The 16,904-nt window shown below is 49.4% G+C and overlaps 10 protein-coding genes and 1 non-coding gene across 11 annotated transcripts; 5 read left to right on the forward strand and 6 right to left on the reverse strand.

Moving 5' to 3' along the window:
• Positions 1 to 1,193: 1,193 nt before the first annotated feature.
• ICE2 (Ice2p) lies at positions 1,194 to 2,618 on the forward strand (the record flags this gene model as incomplete). The annotated part of the gene is made up of 1 exon (XM_002555445.1): positions 1,194 to 2,618. The coding sequence occupies one exon, from the start codon at positions 1,194 to 1,196 to the stop codon at positions 2,616 to 2,618; it is 1,425 nt and encodes a 474-aa protein (XP_002555491.1).
• A 211-nt stretch (positions 2,619 to 2,829) lies between these two features.
• On the reverse strand, positions 2,830 to 2,924 carry SNR66. The gene has a single exon (XR_002432213.1). It is a non-coding gene; the product is annotated as a snR66 (small nucleolar RNA).
• A 1,472-nt stretch (positions 2,925 to 4,396) lies between these two features.
• Positions 4,397 to 5,296, forward strand: SSN8 (cyclin-dependent protein serine/threonine kinase regulator SSN8; the record flags this gene model as incomplete). The annotated part of the gene is made up of 1 exon (XM_002555446.1): positions 4,397 to 5,296. The coding sequence occupies one exon, from the start codon at positions 4,397 to 4,399 to the stop codon at positions 5,294 to 5,296; it is 900 nt and encodes a 299-aa protein (XP_002555492.1).
• Positions 5,297 to 5,424: 128 nt separating this feature from the next.
• On the forward strand, positions 5,425 to 6,726 carry KLTH0G10582g (KLTH0G10582p; the record flags this gene model as incomplete). The annotated part of the gene is made up of 1 exon (XM_002555447.1): positions 5,425 to 6,726. One exon carries the CDS (start codon positions 5,425 to 5,427, stop codon positions 6,724 to 6,726), a length of 1,302 nt encoding a protein of 433 aa, XP_002555493.1.
• Positions 6,727 to 6,887: 161 nt separating this feature from the next.
• Positions 6,888 to 8,294, reverse strand: AVT7 (Avt7p; the record flags this gene model as incomplete). Its single annotated transcript, XM_002555448.1, has 1 exon — positions 6,888 to 8,294. The coding sequence occupies one exon, from the start codon at positions 8,292 to 8,294 to the stop codon at positions 6,888 to 6,890; it is 1,407 nt and encodes a 468-aa protein (XP_002555494.1).
• A 164-nt stretch (positions 8,295 to 8,458) lies between these two features.
• SIW14 (putative tyrosine protein phosphatase SIW14) lies at positions 8,459 to 9,370 on the forward strand (the record flags this gene model as incomplete). Its single annotated transcript, XM_002555449.1, has 1 exon — positions 8,459 to 9,370. One exon carries the CDS (start codon positions 8,459 to 8,461, stop codon positions 9,368 to 9,370), a length of 912 nt encoding a protein of 303 aa, XP_002555495.1.
• A 58-nt stretch (positions 9,371 to 9,428) lies between these two features.
• Positions 9,429 to 9,857, reverse strand: AIM19 (Aim19p; the record flags this gene model as incomplete). Its single annotated transcript, XM_002555450.1, has 1 exon — positions 9,429 to 9,857. The coding sequence occupies one exon, from the start codon at positions 9,855 to 9,857 to the stop codon at positions 9,429 to 9,431; it is 429 nt and encodes a 142-aa protein (XP_002555496.1).
• Positions 9,858 to 10,041: 184 nt separating this feature from the next.
• Positions 10,042 to 10,452, reverse strand: HHT2 (histone H3; the record flags this gene model as incomplete). Its single annotated transcript, XM_002555451.1, has 1 exon — positions 10,042 to 10,452. One exon carries the CDS (start codon positions 10,450 to 10,452, stop codon positions 10,042 to 10,044), a length of 411 nt encoding a protein of 136 aa, XP_002555497.1.
• A 584-nt stretch (positions 10,453 to 11,036) lies between these two features.
• Positions 11,037 to 11,348, forward strand: HHF2 (histone H4; the record flags this gene model as incomplete). The annotated part of the gene is made up of 1 exon (XM_002555452.1): positions 11,037 to 11,348. One exon carries the CDS (start codon positions 11,037 to 11,039, stop codon positions 11,346 to 11,348), a length of 312 nt encoding a protein of 103 aa, XP_002555498.1.
• A 241-nt stretch (positions 11,349 to 11,589) lies between these two features.
• KLTH0G10714g (glycosyltransferase family 15 protein) lies at positions 11,590 to 13,140 on the reverse strand (the record flags this gene model as incomplete). The annotated part of the gene is made up of 1 exon (XM_002555453.1): positions 11,590 to 13,140. One exon carries the CDS (start codon positions 13,138 to 13,140, stop codon positions 11,590 to 11,592), a length of 1,551 nt encoding a protein of 516 aa, XP_002555499.1.
• Positions 13,141 to 14,624: 1,484 nt separating this feature from the next.
• Positions 14,625 to 16,331, reverse strand: KLTH0G10736g (KLTH0G10736p; the record flags this gene model as incomplete). The annotated part of the gene is made up of 1 exon (XM_002555454.1): positions 14,625 to 16,331. The coding sequence occupies one exon, from the start codon at positions 16,329 to 16,331 to the stop codon at positions 14,625 to 14,627; it is 1,707 nt and encodes a 568-aa protein (XP_002555500.1).
• Between the last annotated feature and the right edge of the window lie 573 nt (positions 16,332 to 16,904).

The raw sequence follows: 16,904 nt of genomic DNA on the forward strand, positions 1-16,904 counted from the left end.
ATAAATTGGCCGACGTCAACCTCCACAACAGACCTTACGGAAACAAGATAGATTCAGAAGGACTTGTTTGATTAATTTGGAGGTTCCCTTCAGAAAATCCTCTTTCACAGGCGTGCTTCTCTTACTCTCTTTTGTCTTGTGTATTTTATCAGTCCGCGACAAGGATGTACAGAATGACAAGTGGAATGTAAAGCGGAGCGTCACTGTAAGGCGAGAGCTGTCTTAGCCAATAGCTGAAAATACTGTCCCAGAACAGATATGCAGGCTCAATTACAGGAGCGGAGCCGTTTAGAATCCCCGCAAAACCCAATACCCTGGCTAATATCAACTTCTATCAGCGAATAGCGCAACTTAGCAGGGGTACAATGAAAGAGGGTCCCAAAACAGACACAATAGGCTTTGTTAGTTAGTGTTCCTTTTTCAATAGCATTTCAGGCCGCTATGTCTAGCCTGGCCCGGCCCAAGATTGGGCTAAAAAAATGGCAAAAGGCAGCCTCACCACACTTCAAGTCCTCTGGTACCGTCTCACGCGGCCTAATCTCTTGATTAATGCACGAACAAAAACACGGCTGATTGTCTCGGTTCTTGCTAATTATATGAAGCCTGGCTTCAACATCTGATCCACAGTTAAAAATTCGAACACCGCACTAACAAAGAAAGAGTAACTGCAACAGTTTTGGCTCACTCCAGTAATGGATGACACGTTTTCAAGCTAGCATGCTGGTTTTTATTCTTGGGCCGTTCAGAATTTCTCACAATTAACTCGGGCGCAAGACCACGCGGTGTACGCCCCCCAACATCAAGTTAACCGCTCATTAAATTGAAAGCGTTGCAGCTTTCCAGACTCTACAGAGCATTACACAGTCCAGAATTCCAGGGGAGACGCCTCTCCAGGGTGAGCTTGTCGATACAGAGTGGCTCACCTTAGAGCCACACTGCGTATAAAGCGATGAGCTAGCACTCCGAACGGACCGTTACCCAAAACCTAAAAATCCGTGTGGATGTTTTGGAATGATGAGACGACGCAAGACATCAGTTAAGGATAGTTAGGAGCGCGCACCGCTTTAAAGCACATCAATTCACTAACTACTTCTCATCTTACTGTTCCTAGCCTCGGAAACGACTGTCGCCCCGCCCCCTACATCGTCCGTTTTTTTTGCAGCATCCTACTTTGATTTGAGGTCTAGTGGAAAATGTTTCCCCGAAGCGTTATCCAGAGCGCCCGCGTGTGTCTCACGTCGTTCTACCTCCTCCTGATCTTGATCACGATCCCCATATCATTCCAGGTGGGAGGACTGTACTGTGGGCTATCATTCACTGTCACGCTGTTCAACTTGTATTTGATAACCACCACACTCAAAATCGCGGCTCGCGCGCGTGGCCTAGCAAAGCTCGCCAGCGCTGCATACTATGCCCAGCACTTTTTCATCCCGTCCCTGCTTTTTCTGTTTCTTTCGGGATTCTCCAACGACGAGCTGAAGCGGCAGATCGATACTAACACCCGGCCCGATGAGTCGCTAATCGACCTTTTGCGCAGCACTACACAGTCCCAAACGTGGGTGTTCTACTATTATTACTACCAATATGTCGTGCGCCCCTGGCAGTTCATGCTTTTGCGGTCTACGCCTTACTTCACGCTCTTGGAGGGCTTCTTCACCGTCCTGGGCATTCAGGCCGTTGGAGAGACCAACAGGTGGCTGTCGCGGGGCAACGGTTCCAACATGTGGGTTATTTCGGGTCTGATGGCATCTGGAGGCGTCATCACGGCTGCACTTTACTACTTATACCGCATCTACGTGACGCCCATTTGGGAGCTCTCTGTCCAGACTGCGTCCTTGCTAGGTTTTACCTTTTCAATCGTCTCAGGTTTAGGGATCTACGGCATTGTTTCAGGCCGCGGGTCCACGATAGAATCTTCGCTGTTTTTTGCGTACATAGTACGTTGCCTGTACGAAATATCTCCACAGCTTGCGACGAGTGCCATGGACGAGATATTCACGCTTGTCAAGGAAACTTGGCACAACCAGCACCGCAGTCTGCGGTCGTCGGATACTTTGCTAACATACTACCGCGATATCATACTGAAGAATGGCGAGATGGTTTGGGACGCGATTCTGGCTCGCACCAACGTCAACGTGGGTGCGTCCGGGACGCCAGTATGGGCTTCCTGGAACCGCGTTCAGCCCCTGTGGAAGTTTGTTAAGCACTTTACATCGAGCGTTCCTAGCTCCATCCAAGAAATATTTTATTTGACCCTCGAAATGGCTCGCGAAGCGATTGCACCCGCTGTCGTGATTAACTTGTGTTTCCGCATCCTGATCTTCTACTCCGCCACGAGGATAATACCGGCGCTCCAGAAAAAACACAAGCGCCGATCACGCAGGTTTATGCGCATGCTATACTGGTACAGCCCCTGCATCGTAATCGCCATGTACACGCATCTGATTCTACAATACTCAGGCCAAATCAGCAACGACTTGTGTCTGTGGGGGTGCTTCCCGTGGTCCGTCCCGGACACTCCTAAGGTCGTCGTAGATTCCTGGGGTTTTTGGAACTGGTGCAACATATTTTGCACAATGGCCATTTACGCTTCCGAGCTACTGGGCAGCAAAAGCTGATAGACATGGATTGGCCAACCCAATCCGTGGCAAAGGGGTTCGTGGGCGTGGGCCAATGGATTCCGCGGTGTTCATGTGTTAATATTATTAATTTATAGACTTTCCAAGATGGCTTTTTCTCCCTTGAGATGGTCTCTTCAGCCGTTTACGTATTGTTGTGCTTCCAGCGTTAATGTATAGTAGTATTTTTGTTAACCAGGTATGCGGGTAGCTTCAAAAATCAGACTATAAAGCAAGTCTCGTCCACGTTCGCTTTGGAACTCAGAGCTTGACTCAATGTTGCATAATTCAATCATCCCGTAGAAGTCCACCACATATCTGGATCAAAAATAGCTCGACACACTAACACTAGCAGTGCTCTCCTGAGCACGCAAGCTATTATCCCAGCCCGGCATATTTGACTATGCGGCAGCGGCCAAGACCGCCTCGAGCTGCTACAAATTGGCAAATCCATGAGCCAAGAAAAGTAAGCTCCATTGGGTTACCGCGCAGTTGCAAGCAACAGCACGACAATCGTCATAACTATGTTTTGGAATCCAAACATTCGATTCCATTACCGAAGACACCACCGGAACCGCCAGGATCCCGGGGGACAGGAAAGCAAAGAGAGGCACAAGCCGAAGCCCATAACCTCTCTCAACTCTAATGAGTGGATTTAAACAATTTTAAGATTTTTAAATCTCATTGCGTTTTCCGCATACGACCTGGTGGGAGACTTTCAACCCAAAGCTTATCATGGGACTGAGCCCAGTTTGCAAGCTTCGATTAGTGACGATTCTTCGACCATGGATTTGCAAGGACAGAAGAAGAACTTATCAGGATGCGAAAAAACTCCATTCTTTATATACAATTTAAAATGAAGGTTACCCGGCGAATAAGTATAACCGCCATCGAAGGGCATCGACTGGGGAATCTAATCAACCCCACCAAATGGAAGTGCTTGTGTTCCTAGAAGTTGCGTGGTCCTATGGACCGCTATATGAGCTACAACTTGAGATTAGTATTCGTGATAAAACTATACACTTTTCATATTATTTACGCCCCGTGCCTTCTTCGTAACTAGCGGCTGGGAGTACTCGCTAAGTAGCCACAGCGAGATTCAAATGGCGGCTACCCAGTTTAGGGGCTCGGAAGCGGCTATCGGAGCTCTCAAAAGACTTATGGCTTCTTCCTTTTGAACTTGATGCTGCTTGCCAAGGGAAGAGATAGTATTGGCGACCAGATGCTCGAAAGAGATGGAGGTTGTCGCTCCGGGCTCCATACGGTGAAATGACTTTGCCTGCAAATCACGGTGGGATATTAGCGGCCTGCGCCTCGCAAAGCTTGTAACTTGTGCGCTTTTTTGGCCAGCGTTCCTGTATGACACAGTGGTAACAGGGATCAACGAAGTGGGCAACAAGCTAGCTATATCGCTTAGTTTGATCTCCACAATACACTGCTGTCAATTCTGGATGTTTAATGATGTACGCACAGGGTAGTGGGTAACGACTTCTGCTTTATCATTTCGGACTTTGCATGTTTGCTAATTTTGCAGTTGCTCGCGGTAAAAAGCGTGCATTTCCACAGGGGAGTTCAATACTGCAAAGCAGAATCCAGCTAATGGAACCGTGCCTCTGTTAAGAGGTGTCCTGGGACTTTGTTGGCGTTTATGTTGGTCGAAGCTTAAAGTGATTTATTCACGTGACTTCACGCTCTTCATAACTCGGATCCATCAGCCGTCACTTACCGTAACCAACAGTCCACGTCGAAGACAGCACCAGTCGTCAAATCACCGGCGGATGTCCGCTAGTTACTGGGAATCCACACAGCGTCAGAAATGGCAGTACACGCGTGAAAGCCTTTTTCGCGAAAGACACCAGCTATGGCTCATGGAGTGCCAGCTTTTCCCACAGGGTCTGACCGTGACCATGGAGAACAACAAAGCCGACGGCGAGGCTGTCACACGTAATATCCCCATCACCCACGTTGACTTGCACTACGGCAAGGACTACAATCTACGCATCTACTGCTATTTTCTCATCATGAAGCTAGGCCGGCGACTGAACATACGGCAGTACGCGCTGGCTACGGCACACGTATACTTAGCGCGGTTTCTACTATGCGCCTCTGTGCGGGAGGTTAACCTGTATCTTCTAGTGACCACCTGTATCTACTTGGCGTGCAAAGTCGAAGAATGTCCGCAGCACATCCGCGCGCTAGTGAACGAGGCGCGCTCGTTATGGCCCGAGTTCGTGCCCCCTGATCCCACCAAGGTCACGGAGTTTGAGTTCTACCTGCTCGAGGAGCTGCAGAGCTATTTGATTGTGCATCACCCATACCGCTCGATGGAGCAGATTGTCAGCGCCCTGCGCTCCGAGCCCTACGGTCTCGTGCTCTCCGCAACTGACCTTCAAAATTGCTGGTCCCTCATCAACGACAGCTACATCACCGACCTACACCTTTTAGTACCGCCCCACGTCATTGCCATGGCTTCCATGTTGATCATCGTGTCTCTACAGCGATCACAGCGCCCTTCCCTACAAGAAACGTTCAACTCCTTCATGGCCCAGTCTCAGGTTGATCTGGCCGAAGTCATGGACACAATTCAAGATTTGATTACCATGTATGACTACTGGGACAAGTACAACGAACCGTGGGTTAAGTTCCTCTTACATTCGTTGTATCTGCGCTCGACGTAAGCGTCAACACTGCCTAATCTAAATCGTAAGCCCATATTCGCGCGAAATCGGCATCTGGTTGACAGGGAAACAAAAAGATTCGCTTCCAACCAAAACTGGTTTCCCTCAAAACATCTCACCAGACTTCAATGCCTGTTATACACGGCCCAGCGCCCTCGTTCATGTATCAATGCTTGCCTGTCGTAATGCGAGTTTGGTCGTACAGTGCGAGAAGGTCTTCGAACCTTTTGTCGGTTTCAACCTACGTGAAAAAAAAGTTTATGGTGGGATCTAGATCACATTCATGTGTTCGATATAAAGTCTTGGACAAGCAGGAAGACGGCACGCGTTGGCCTTCTAAAGAACTTGGAAAGCCCGAGATGAGCAGCGAACTGAAACAGCGCAAGGTGCATGCGGGCCAGGTGGCAACAGGTTCACAGGAACCTGTGGAAAAACAAAAGCATCGCAGACAGAAGAAAGTCGCATCGCGCGTGGATAGATATTCATGCATGCTCTCGACAGCATTCTTTGCACTTCTTTATTTGGGGAGCAAGGTCAAGCCTGAGTTCACAAGCAAGTTCACTACTTTGCAATACAAATACGCCGACGTGGCCGACGCGTACGACATCGGCATTGACGATGCGTACATGGTGGTCACGTGCATTGTGGCTTTGGTGATGGTGCGTTCGTTTCTGCTGGAGTTCGTGTTGAAGCCCATTGCTTTGCGCCGATTCCATATCCAGTCGCGCAAATCGCAGCAGCGTTACGCTGAGCAGGGCTGGTCGCTCGTCTACTACACTTTTTCGTGGGTGCTTGGATTTTACCTATACTGCCAGTCCCCTTACTTCCTAAACTGTGACCATATCTACTTGGGGTGGCCGCACGATCGGCTTTCGTCAACCTTTAAGATGTACTACTTGCTACAAATTTCTTCCTGGCTACAGCAAATTGTGGTACTCAACGTTGAGGAAAGACGTAAGGACTACTGGCAGATGTTTGCCCACCATATCATCACATGCTTACTCACACTGGGCTCTTACTATTACTACTTCACCCGTATAGGGCATGTCATTTTGATTATGATGGACATTGTCGACGTTTTCCTCTCGAGCGCGAAAATGCTCAAGTACTGCGGCTTCACGACCGCTTGCGACTACATGTTTGCGGTATTCCTCGTGTTTTGGGTTCTTTTGAGACATATTGCATACAACTACATCTTCTATCACGCCGGCACTAAGGCTCCTGGGCTTATGTCGCACGGCCAATGCATGGCGTCTGCTGTTCAGAAAAGATGCTGGACGCCTCTCGTCATCGACATATTCCTGTGGCTATTGGGAGGTTTACAGGTCATTACCATCATATGGATGGCTCTCATTATAAAAGTTCTCATCAAGATTCTAAAGGGTGGAAGCGCCGAGGATGTTAGGAGTGATGAAGACGACAGTGACTAAAACCGCAGCGTAATATATGTACAATAGCTACCGCGTGGCTGGACTTTTTATCTTAATCTAGACTGTATACAGACAAACACAAGCATTAATTGGACTATTGGTAATAAATGATGAGGCAAAATGGCGATGCAGCAAGTTCTCTAGTAGGAGGATTGTGAGAATTATGCTCCATATTTGATAGTGACGTAAAGAGAGAGGAACATGACTGCCAACCCGTAAATCGCCAGCGCCAAACTGCAAGACTTGAGGAATTTGTCAGAGCGTGACATGAGTTGCCCGTTTCTCGCAGCCTGGGAGCCAATAAGTTTATACCCGAAAAGACCAGGGAGCGTAAAAGATATAGCAGTAGAACCAGTTGCGCCGACAAGAGCCAAGACGAGAGCAAAAGAGCTAACGTTCAACGCCAAGACGTACAATGAAATCACCAAAACCGCAGTGATAATGTAAAATCTTTGATTGGGAAAGGGAACGACTTCAGTTAGGCTGTCTTCGCGGTTTTCCTCGACTTCTTGATATGATGGACCGTTTACTGTAGCTTCGTAGTTTCCTTCAGATCCCAGCAGCAACCTGTCTTCTTCATCTTCAATAACCATCGTTATAGGGGACGTAGGGTGTTTGTGCTTGTTGCGTGCTTCGTGGTGAACTTCACATTTACCGTAGGTTAATAAGATCCAGTGCATCATGTTGTTGGCAGCGATACGGCATGGGTGAAGCAATAGTGGGAAAGACAGGATGACCATCGTCCCCAAACATAGTTTACCGATAGTGGTCCATATGGATTCTGGGTCATAGTTGAGCATGATGTTTCCAACGACATTGCTTCCAAAGGTCAAGTAGCCACACACGCCGACAGACAAGAATAGAGCTGCAGAAGTGCTGATGCTTGAGGTGATGACTTTGTTAATATTTTGCATGCTGTTATCTTTGAGCTCATTAATGATGCTGAACAGGTTCATGGAAGCTGTGAAGGCAAAAACAATGATGGTGAAAGTGCTGACCAGACCCTTTTTATCGTATACACCAATCCACGACACATCACCGCGAAACTCCCGATAGTTCTCCGACAGAACCACATCTTTCAGGAAAGATCCCAGGATCAAGCAGACAAGGTAAGCAACAGCAAACAGACCCAGGATACTAGAGTATTTCAAACCGTCCAGCCTTTTGATTAGAGAGAGCGGCACTGTTGCTAGAGTACTACCTATGATCCAACCTCTGCGCGTACCTCCAACAACGCCGGGGAACAGGTCTCCCACCAGAACAAGATAGCTCAAACCAACGCCATAGCATTGGACGAACATAGCAAAGTCAAAGATGAGCGAAAGCGAAGGATACGTGATTGAGCATAACGTAAAGAAGGAGGATGCCCTTGGATTGATAAGGGTTTTTGAGCATTTTGCGAGAACGAAAAGACCAAAGCCGGATGTCACGGCACCCACAATAGTGAGAGCTGTTCCCACTAGGATACCATCGCTCTTAAAGGCATAAGGGACGGCCAGCATCCCAGCCCCAACAATGGTTTTCACCATGTTGACCGTGGAGAAGAAAGCTGTAGCACCGGCATCCATTGGTTGCTGAGTTGTGATCTGATATCAAACGAAGATCGAGCTCCCAATAGCTTTTAAAATGGTTGTCAAACCTGGCTAGTTTATCTATATCTGCTGATGTTATTTTGGCGAAATCATTCGTTATCGTTGTATTGTTTTTAAATCCAAAAAGTTCGATATCCATAATGGAAGCCACAGGTGAAAGGCACAAGGTGAAGTGGTTTAACGGTGGAATGGTCCAGAGAATGGAGGACAGGCTCCGCGATATTCTCGAAAGAGACTCGAATAACTTGTTAAGGCTATTAAAGAGCGAGGATGAGGAATTGGAGCTGAAGTTCGGGCTGGATACCGGAGCGTACGACCTTCATCGGATGATAGATGAAGATGCCGGCATGAAGATGCGGGTCGAAGAGATCATCAAAAGGTTTTACATTGATGCGGTACCTGGTATTTCCAATAGGGAGGCACAGCGTGAGAAGGAAGTGACTGGGCAAAAGAACACGGAAAAGCTTGAAGAAGACGTAGACGACGTTTACGACGCCGAGGAGCACAGAGGAAAATCAGACGCTATACGTCAAGAGACCTGCGAAGAAGAGGTAATACCTCCGGAGAACTTTAGTCACGTAGTGGGCGAGATATACCGGTCGAGTTTTCCACGACCGGAGAACTTTTCGTTTCTGCAGCAGCGCATAAAGCTGAAGTCGATCATGGTGCTGATCCCAGAGGAATACCCACAGGAGAACCTGGAATTTATGGCGCGGGCCGGCATAAAGCTGTTTCAATTCGGCATGAGCGGGAACAAGGAGCCCTTTGTGAATATACCCTCGGACCTGCTCACCAGCGCACTGGAAGTGGCCATTAACCCAGAAAACCACCCTGTGCTCATACACTGCAATCGGGGTAAACACCGTACGGGTTGCCTGGTCGGGTGCATCCGCAGGCTGCAAAACTGGTCCCTGACCATGATCTTCGACGAGTACCGGCGGTTCGCGTTCCCCAAGGCGCGCGCGCTGGACCAGCAGTTTATCGAGATGTATGACGAGGACAAGATAAAGAGGATTGCACAAGAAAAGCAGTGGCTGCCGATCCAGTGGTGACAACATGTATTATAGAGAGATATGGAGGCTTCGCGCGCGCGAGGTCGCCCTGCTATAGCTATGTAAATCCTCCGGAGATAAAACGACGCGCGTAGAGGAGAGTGTTTGACAAGGCGGCCGCGGACAGCGCCAGCGGCCACACGCGGCCATAGCGCAGCGCACTGATGGAGCCGCGCCCGCCGACAATTAGATACAACGCGGACCACGCGCCCAGGAACCCTGACCCGCTCTCTAGGTCACCGTCGTAGATTATCCAGCTTCCCACCGCCTGCGCGGCGCCGAACAGCAGCGCGGTCTTGGTGCTAGGTCCCACGAGCTTGGGACGGCTCCAGAAGCTTCCGAAGCGCGACCAGCCCGCGCCCTGCGCCGCTTGGCGCGCGGGCGCGTTGGCTGCCGGCGAAACCACGGGCGTGGCCAACAGCATGAGCGAGTTGGCGAGAGCCGGGTACGGGGTGCTAGACAGTTCACGTACGTCGCTGGCAGACATGAGTGTGCGATATCTGCGGTGCGTGTGGTGGCCTTTTCGGACTTGAAGCGCAATCGCCCTGAATTTTCTCGTAAACCTAGGTCATGTTATTGATACACACGGCGGGCCGACGTACAACCTGCACTGCGCTACACTATACTATACTATACTATACTACACTAAACGGCAACTGGAGAGACCTGCTCTAAGATCTTTCGCCTCTCAATCTTCTGGCCAGCTTGATGTCCTTCTTCTGGATAGTGACACGCTTGGCGTGAATGGCAGCCAAGTTGGTGTCTTCGAACAGCGACACCAGGTAGGCCTCGACGGATTCCTGCAGCGCACCGATGGCGGACGACTGGAAACGCAGGTCGGTCTTGAAGTCCTGTGCGATCTCTCTGACCAGTCTCTGGAAAGGCAGCTTTCTGATCAAAAGCTCAGTAGACTTCTGGAATCTTCTGATTTCTCTCAGCGCGACAGTACCTGGCTTGTATCTGTGAGGCTTCTTGACACCACCGGTGGATGGGGCGGACTTTCTGGCGGCCTTGGAAGCGAGCTGCTTTCTTGGGGCCTTACCACCTGTAGACTTTCTTGCTGTTTGCTTGGTTCTAGCCATTGTGTAGATGCTTGTTGTATGGAAGGATGCTATAGGATAAAGACGAACTAATTCCCAAATTCTTCTACGCCCGTGTTTTTATATCTTTCCAACCTCCTGCGCCCGTCGCCTGCTGTGGCCCCACAAGCGACAACCACCCCTGTCACGCCCTGCCTAAAGTGCTGAAAAACCCCCTCGTACACCGTTCAGCTACGCCGACGCGCGAAAATCGTAACTAATTGCCTTGCTTATTGCCTAATACGCAGGTTTTAATAGGGTATATCTGGTCACGGGCGCGAAGATTCCGGTCCATTTACCCAAAGAGGCAGAAAGTCTAGCAAAACGCGTATCATAAGCGAAGAAACCAGGCCGTTGGCCGTGCCAGGGTGTGCACCCAATTAATTTCTGGCGCGAAAACCCGGGCACGGCGTCGGGACTGGAATGTTCAAACAGCCATAGTAAACGCGTCCCGGCGTGAGCGCAAGAGTATGGGGCACTTCGGGAGGTGTTTTTCGCAGACACGGCGAAATATATAAGGAGACAGTTTGCCGGGGGTAAAGAGGGAAATTAAGTTAGAGAACCATCACTATCAAACACAAAGAAACATGTCCGGCAGAGGTAAAGGTGGAAAAGGTCTAGGAAAGGGTGGCGCTAAGCGTCACAGAAAGATTCTGAGAGACAACATCCAGGGTATCACCAAGCCTGCTATCAGAAGACTGGCCAGAAGAGGTGGTGTCAAGCGTATCTCCGGTCTGATCTACGAGGAGGTGAGAGCCGTTCTCAAATCGTTCTTGGAGTCTGTCATCAGAGACGCCGTTACATACACCGAGCACGCCAAGAGAAAGACCGTCACATCTTTGGACGTTGTCTACGCTCTGAAGAGACAAGGTAGAACCTTGTACGGTTTCGGAGGTTAAGCACGTGCTTAAACCGTGCTGTTGTTTTGTACGGGGCGCGTCCCAGGCGGCGCGCGTCACGTGGTTTTGTACTATAGTTTATATGTAATAATGGAACGTCCATCTGAAGAAAACATGAAGTGTTTGGAGCAGCGCGCGGGATCGGGCTCTAGTCGGCGGTTTCCTGGTGGACCGGCAGTGTTGGCTATTAGATATTATGTGTAGCTGTTTAGGGTATCGGCGCGGGAGGAGGGTGCGCAGGTTACGTGCTATAGAAATCGCCGCGCAGCTCGTGCAGCAGCGCGGGCGCGTCAACTGGCGTACGCGCCACGCGGTCGTCCCGCGTCAGTTCGTACCAGCCGCCGAAACACGTCGCGGACGTGTCTTCTATGTCGCGCTTCCGCGGACACACGCACCGGCAGCCGGTCCCGTACGTCTGTTCGCTGCTACGGGCCCGCCCCAGGCGGCCCAGGCGGGCGTACGCGGAGCGCTTTTTCCCGAAGATTGTTGCGTAGTCTGGGTTCTCGACGTACGGCAGCTGCCCGCCGCGCTTGTTGGCGGGACAGTGCGCCAGCGTTGAGTGCTGGTAGCCAATGTCTCGAAAGTAGTGAACGTCACGTGCGTCGAGCATCATGCCAAGCCCAAGCGAGTGGACGGGCGCATCGCCCCAGCGCTCTGCCCAGAAACCGCCACTCTGCTCTAAAAATTCAAAGTACGACGCGTACAGCCCTGTGCTGAACAGGTCCACGCGCGCGATCTCGAAATTGCTCCAGAAATGGCAGAGGTTGTACTCTTCGTTGTCGAATTTATCCTCAATCACAGGCGGTTTACGCTTTGCGCGGCTGACCAGCGTGCGCACCAGCTCTTCGTCCACATCTTCCGCACTTGTGTACTGTGAGGTCTCCAGCAGGTGCTCTATTTCCACGCGGTCCATCAGCTCGCGCTCCACCTCCCACTCATGATTGGCCAGCTTGTTCAGCAGCTCGTCGCCTGCGGCAACGTTGTAGTTATCCACAAACAGGTCCCAAAGGTCCCCGACTTTGACTTTGTTCTGCCGGATAAAGCTTCTGGTGTACCGGAACAGATTCGGCACGGTCCAGTATAGCTCTTTGATGAGCACCGTGAAGCCGTACTTCTTACCACGCCTTTGCATTTCCCAGAAAGGATCGTACGTCACGTCGCAGAAAAACTCTACATCGGGCTCAATTCGCCAGTACCACTCGTGCCGCGACACCAATGGGTGCTTAAAAAACGCACCTGAGTAGAATCGACACATCTTGTGGTAAGACTCCATGTTCCCGTACATAATTCCGCGATCGCCCTGATCTTCGATGCTGTGTTTGAACACGAGCTGCTCACGCACTTCAGTCGGAAACTCCCATTCCAGCTCGCTCAAAACTCCGAACTCAACATCAGCGTGAGTTGCCGCCCTTACTTGGGCAATAAACTCCTCAGAAAACTCCTCATCGTTCAGAAACACATACGGATACTGGAACCACTGGTTGAAGTGCCGCTCTACACTGTACATCGAGCTCAATACACCACTTAGCTCCTGGTTCCGCGTCAGCATTACAAAGGTAGCATTCTGTCTTTGATAGCCCGGCTGTTCTTGATAAGCATATGGGTCTAAACAGCCTGCGGAGAACGTATGGTCGCGCCTCGAATTGATGCCCATTTTCGAGAACGGCTCATCACGGCTGGATCGCAGCTTCGATACGTGGAAGAGGCCCCATATAGCAAGCGCGAGGCACACAAAGAGACCGCGCTTTCTAGCTCGTTTTGGCCTAGCAGCTTTAGAAGTCCACGCCCGCATGTTCAATGATTTCTGTGTGCCTTGGCGTGAACATCATACTGATATTTAAACGCGGAGCCTTTGTGGAACCAAATTGTTAACATATAACAAAAACAGCACGTGACCACAAACAGATTATTGAAATAGTCTTGGTTATCACATGATTCTCGTGTTAATCCTGATATATCCTTCGTGATACAAGGGAGAGTGGCCAAAGATCCGATCCATGTGGCAACCGGTCAGTTGCTTGCTGGATAGGTCCCTTTCTATGTGCGTGATTCAGTGGCGTTAAAAATCTTCGAGCGCCTGCGGCCAGAGGCGAGCAAAGCCGTGTTGTGGCAGATAAAACAATAGACTTGCATTGCTTAGAGCTCGTTTCTTCTTTTGGTGAGAGTGCTAGAATTCCCACCCATACAGAGCGATCACCGCTGTCTCTGCGTCTGTTTAACCTAGTTCAACTCGCTCGAAATATGATCTTGAAAGAGTTGGTGCCATTGATAACGAGGTTGTCTTTGGAAACCACTACCCCTGTGGAAGTTACCTAAAATCTTACAAGGAAACCAAAAAATGCACTTAGGCATTATTAAATGTCCTTCTCAAAGCTCGTGGGCGCTTTCTGTAATAGCCAGAATCTTAATGCCGTGAACTTTCGGCAGTAAGCAACTAACTGCAATCTCTGGCCGTAATAAGATGTACCGATTTTTGATTTCCTAACTTCCGCTTCTAAGTTAGGCCCTTGGCCGAAGTTTTCTCTCACTTCTTGGGCTTATAAACGAGGATCATGGCGCATGATCGACACAATTGAAATACTGCTCTGAAGCATCTCAACATATAGTAACAAAATAAAAGCCTAGCTCCTTTCGTTTGAGCATTTTCCGTTAGCCATCAACCCTCTCTGATATTTAGTACTTATCCTCGCGAAGAGATTTCATTGGAATGCATACCCGCTTCATTTTAGGTTTCAGACGTTATTCATAAGCCTATATATCACGTGCTTTTAACTTCTAACCGCCGGCGCATCCCCGCAACGCGCGACCTTGCCAGTAAAACAATGATGTTCAGCTTTGAGTCATCTAACGAGATTGAAGCTGCTCCGCGATATCCATCTGCATCGACTTTTGCTAATTGCTAATTCTTTCCGTTGATCTTAAGCAGGGCGATACAAATTGACGTTGACAAAAACTGATGATAACCACCAGGCCTTCTAAACAAGAGATCGCAAACTTTGAGTTGTGGTTCCCGGATAAGGTACAAGAAGGCTCTTCGCATTAAAATATTCAAGATACTGTTATCAACATGGAAGGCTTTTAGCATTTGCGCAACACAGCGATCATCGTTGTAGCTTCCGCAAAGGTAAAAAGCTTATGATCCAATAGTAGCATTTTATTCGAAACTAATCATTCGTACATAAGAGCAAATCTGTGCTGAATTATCTGCACGTATTTGCAAGATTAACCTGCGTCAGGATACCACCCGCCGCGTTGAAGATACGTATCCCATAAAGTCTAGCCACTTTTTTGGTGCGACAGAATCTGGTCGATAACGTCTTGTCCCACGGCATCCGCATACTCTTCGTCACTGAGATTCGACTTTGGACCGTGGAAAGCCTTCTTTTTGTATACCAGGAAGTAGACAATGCTGCCAATCCAAACACCACCGCAAATGACGACTGTGTAGTTCATGGTGTCTGGCGTAATGTCCTTGCTGTCGGCGGGAAACATGATCATGATCAAGATGAAAGTTTGGAAAATAATCGCGATCCAATTAACAATAGGAGACCACAGCTTGCCCATGAAGAAAGCGCCTGGCCTGAATAGATCCTTGCCTACTGTCATTCTCAATAAATTAGGTGTCATCCACGCGACATAATTGCCCCCGATAGCCAAGGAGAACAGAGCGTTTGACGCAGTGCTACCAATTAAACACAGCAAGCCAATGACGAGCGCGCAGAGGGCTCCAAACCAAGTCGCTCTGAGGGGAGAAGAAAGCTTCTTGTTCACAACCTTGATGTATCTGGAAAACATGAGACCGTCGTCACGGGCAAAGGCCCAAATTTGTCTAGAAATGGCGGTTAAGATCGAGCATCCCATCAGGAACTGGCACGCGGCGATCAATGTCATGAATGCAATTGTCCATTTTTTGCCAAGGGCGTTGAACAGAATTTGAGGAAGAGGAGAACCGTAAGAGCTTTCGAGAATGGCATCAATGTTTGGACCCATGCAGGCTGCAATGACAATACAGACGATGAATCCCAGAATCCAGCACACGCCAATGGACGAGATGATACCTACAGGAACAGCTTTGGTGGCATTCTTCGCTTCTTCGGACATGTGAATACAAGAGTCAAAGGCGCCAATGGTCCAAATAGCGGGCTGGAGACCAGCCATCATGAATTGCCAACCGTCGGGCCAGCTCGTTTCGTTTTGCCACTTTCCAAAGATAAAGGACCCGTCGTTAAAATTAAGGCCCTTTGTGTTTGCCACACCGATAGGGAGCACGATAAAGAAAAGCACAATCAGGCCCACATTAGCCAGGATACTTACAGTCTGCAGCTTGGACACTGCAACGGTAGCGAGAGATGTAACGGCCGTGGTTGCCGCAATGCCAGCAACAAACACACCGTAGGTCTTGCCGCTTGTAATATTAAAGTCGCCATCCTTGGCAACCACCACGATGGATAGAATCTCCTGGGCCAGGCCGTATGTGATAGAACACAGACCAGCGACAAGCGCCAATGAGTTTGTGTTTCCTATCACGAAACTCAGAAACGCCTTGTATTTCTCGGGGGAGTAGTAGTACGTGTAGTAGTAAAGGCCGCCAGAGGTGGGGATAGCCGATGCCAGCTCGGCCATTCCGCATCCGACTGCTAGGATAAAAATGCCTGCAATCAGCCACCCCCACATCAGGGACACCATGCCTCCTGGCATACCAATTGCTAGCACAGACGCAATACTAGGAAGAAGACCCATAATTGAAAACGCTACACCGAAAACTTGTATCGTGCTAAAGTGCCGATTCAGCTCCTGCTTGTAGCCGATCTCAGCCAGAAGCTCGGAGTCACCATTCGCCCCCTTCGCGTCGATGAAGTTAACCTCACCGGCTCTTTTCGATGTGATGGTTCTCAACGACCCGAACTGGTGGAGCCCGTCCGCCGCCGGCTCGATGGATGAGCTAACGTCTGTGGTATTCGCAGCTGCTTGAACTTTTTCCATTGCTATGGCTGTTGGTTGGTATGTTCTCGTGTTTGGCACAGGCTTTGACCCTCATCTGCTCTTATAGGGCATCTTGCTTCTTCAACTCCCGCCCGTTGGCCATTGCAGTATCCAACTCCCGCCGAGAAGACACATCCCGCCGAGACAACACATCCCGCCCATATCTTCTTATCAACTCTGCACATGACTTATTCAAAACAAAATCTTGCGTACAACATACTACAAAGAACTTTTGTAAGTCTGGCGCGGAAGTCTTGGCAATCTACCACGACTTCATGAATTCCATAAGCATCCTACCACCGATGTCGGCCATTGCTTTCCTGCGTAAACCTCTAGGGTTTTGCCACTTTTAACAGGCTCTGCCATTGCTACTGGGGGCAACCAATGCCTTTGCACTTCCAACATGCTGGTTTGGTAAACGATATCACCTGTTATCGGTAAATCTTTTCCGTCTATCTGATAAGGATATTTGTAAAGTGATATCTAATGATATCGGCACGTGACAGAAAGTTGGAAAGCCTATAGGATTCACTTACCATCGCGTGACATCCAGTGCTCTCGGACTAGTACATG

Source organism: Lachancea thermotolerans (assembly GCF_000142805.1).
Source record: "Lachancea thermotolerans CBS 6340 chromosome G complete sequence".
Taxonomy (NCBI): Eukaryota; Fungi; Ascomycota; class Saccharomycetes; order Saccharomycetales; family Saccharomycetaceae; genus Lachancea; species Lachancea thermotolerans.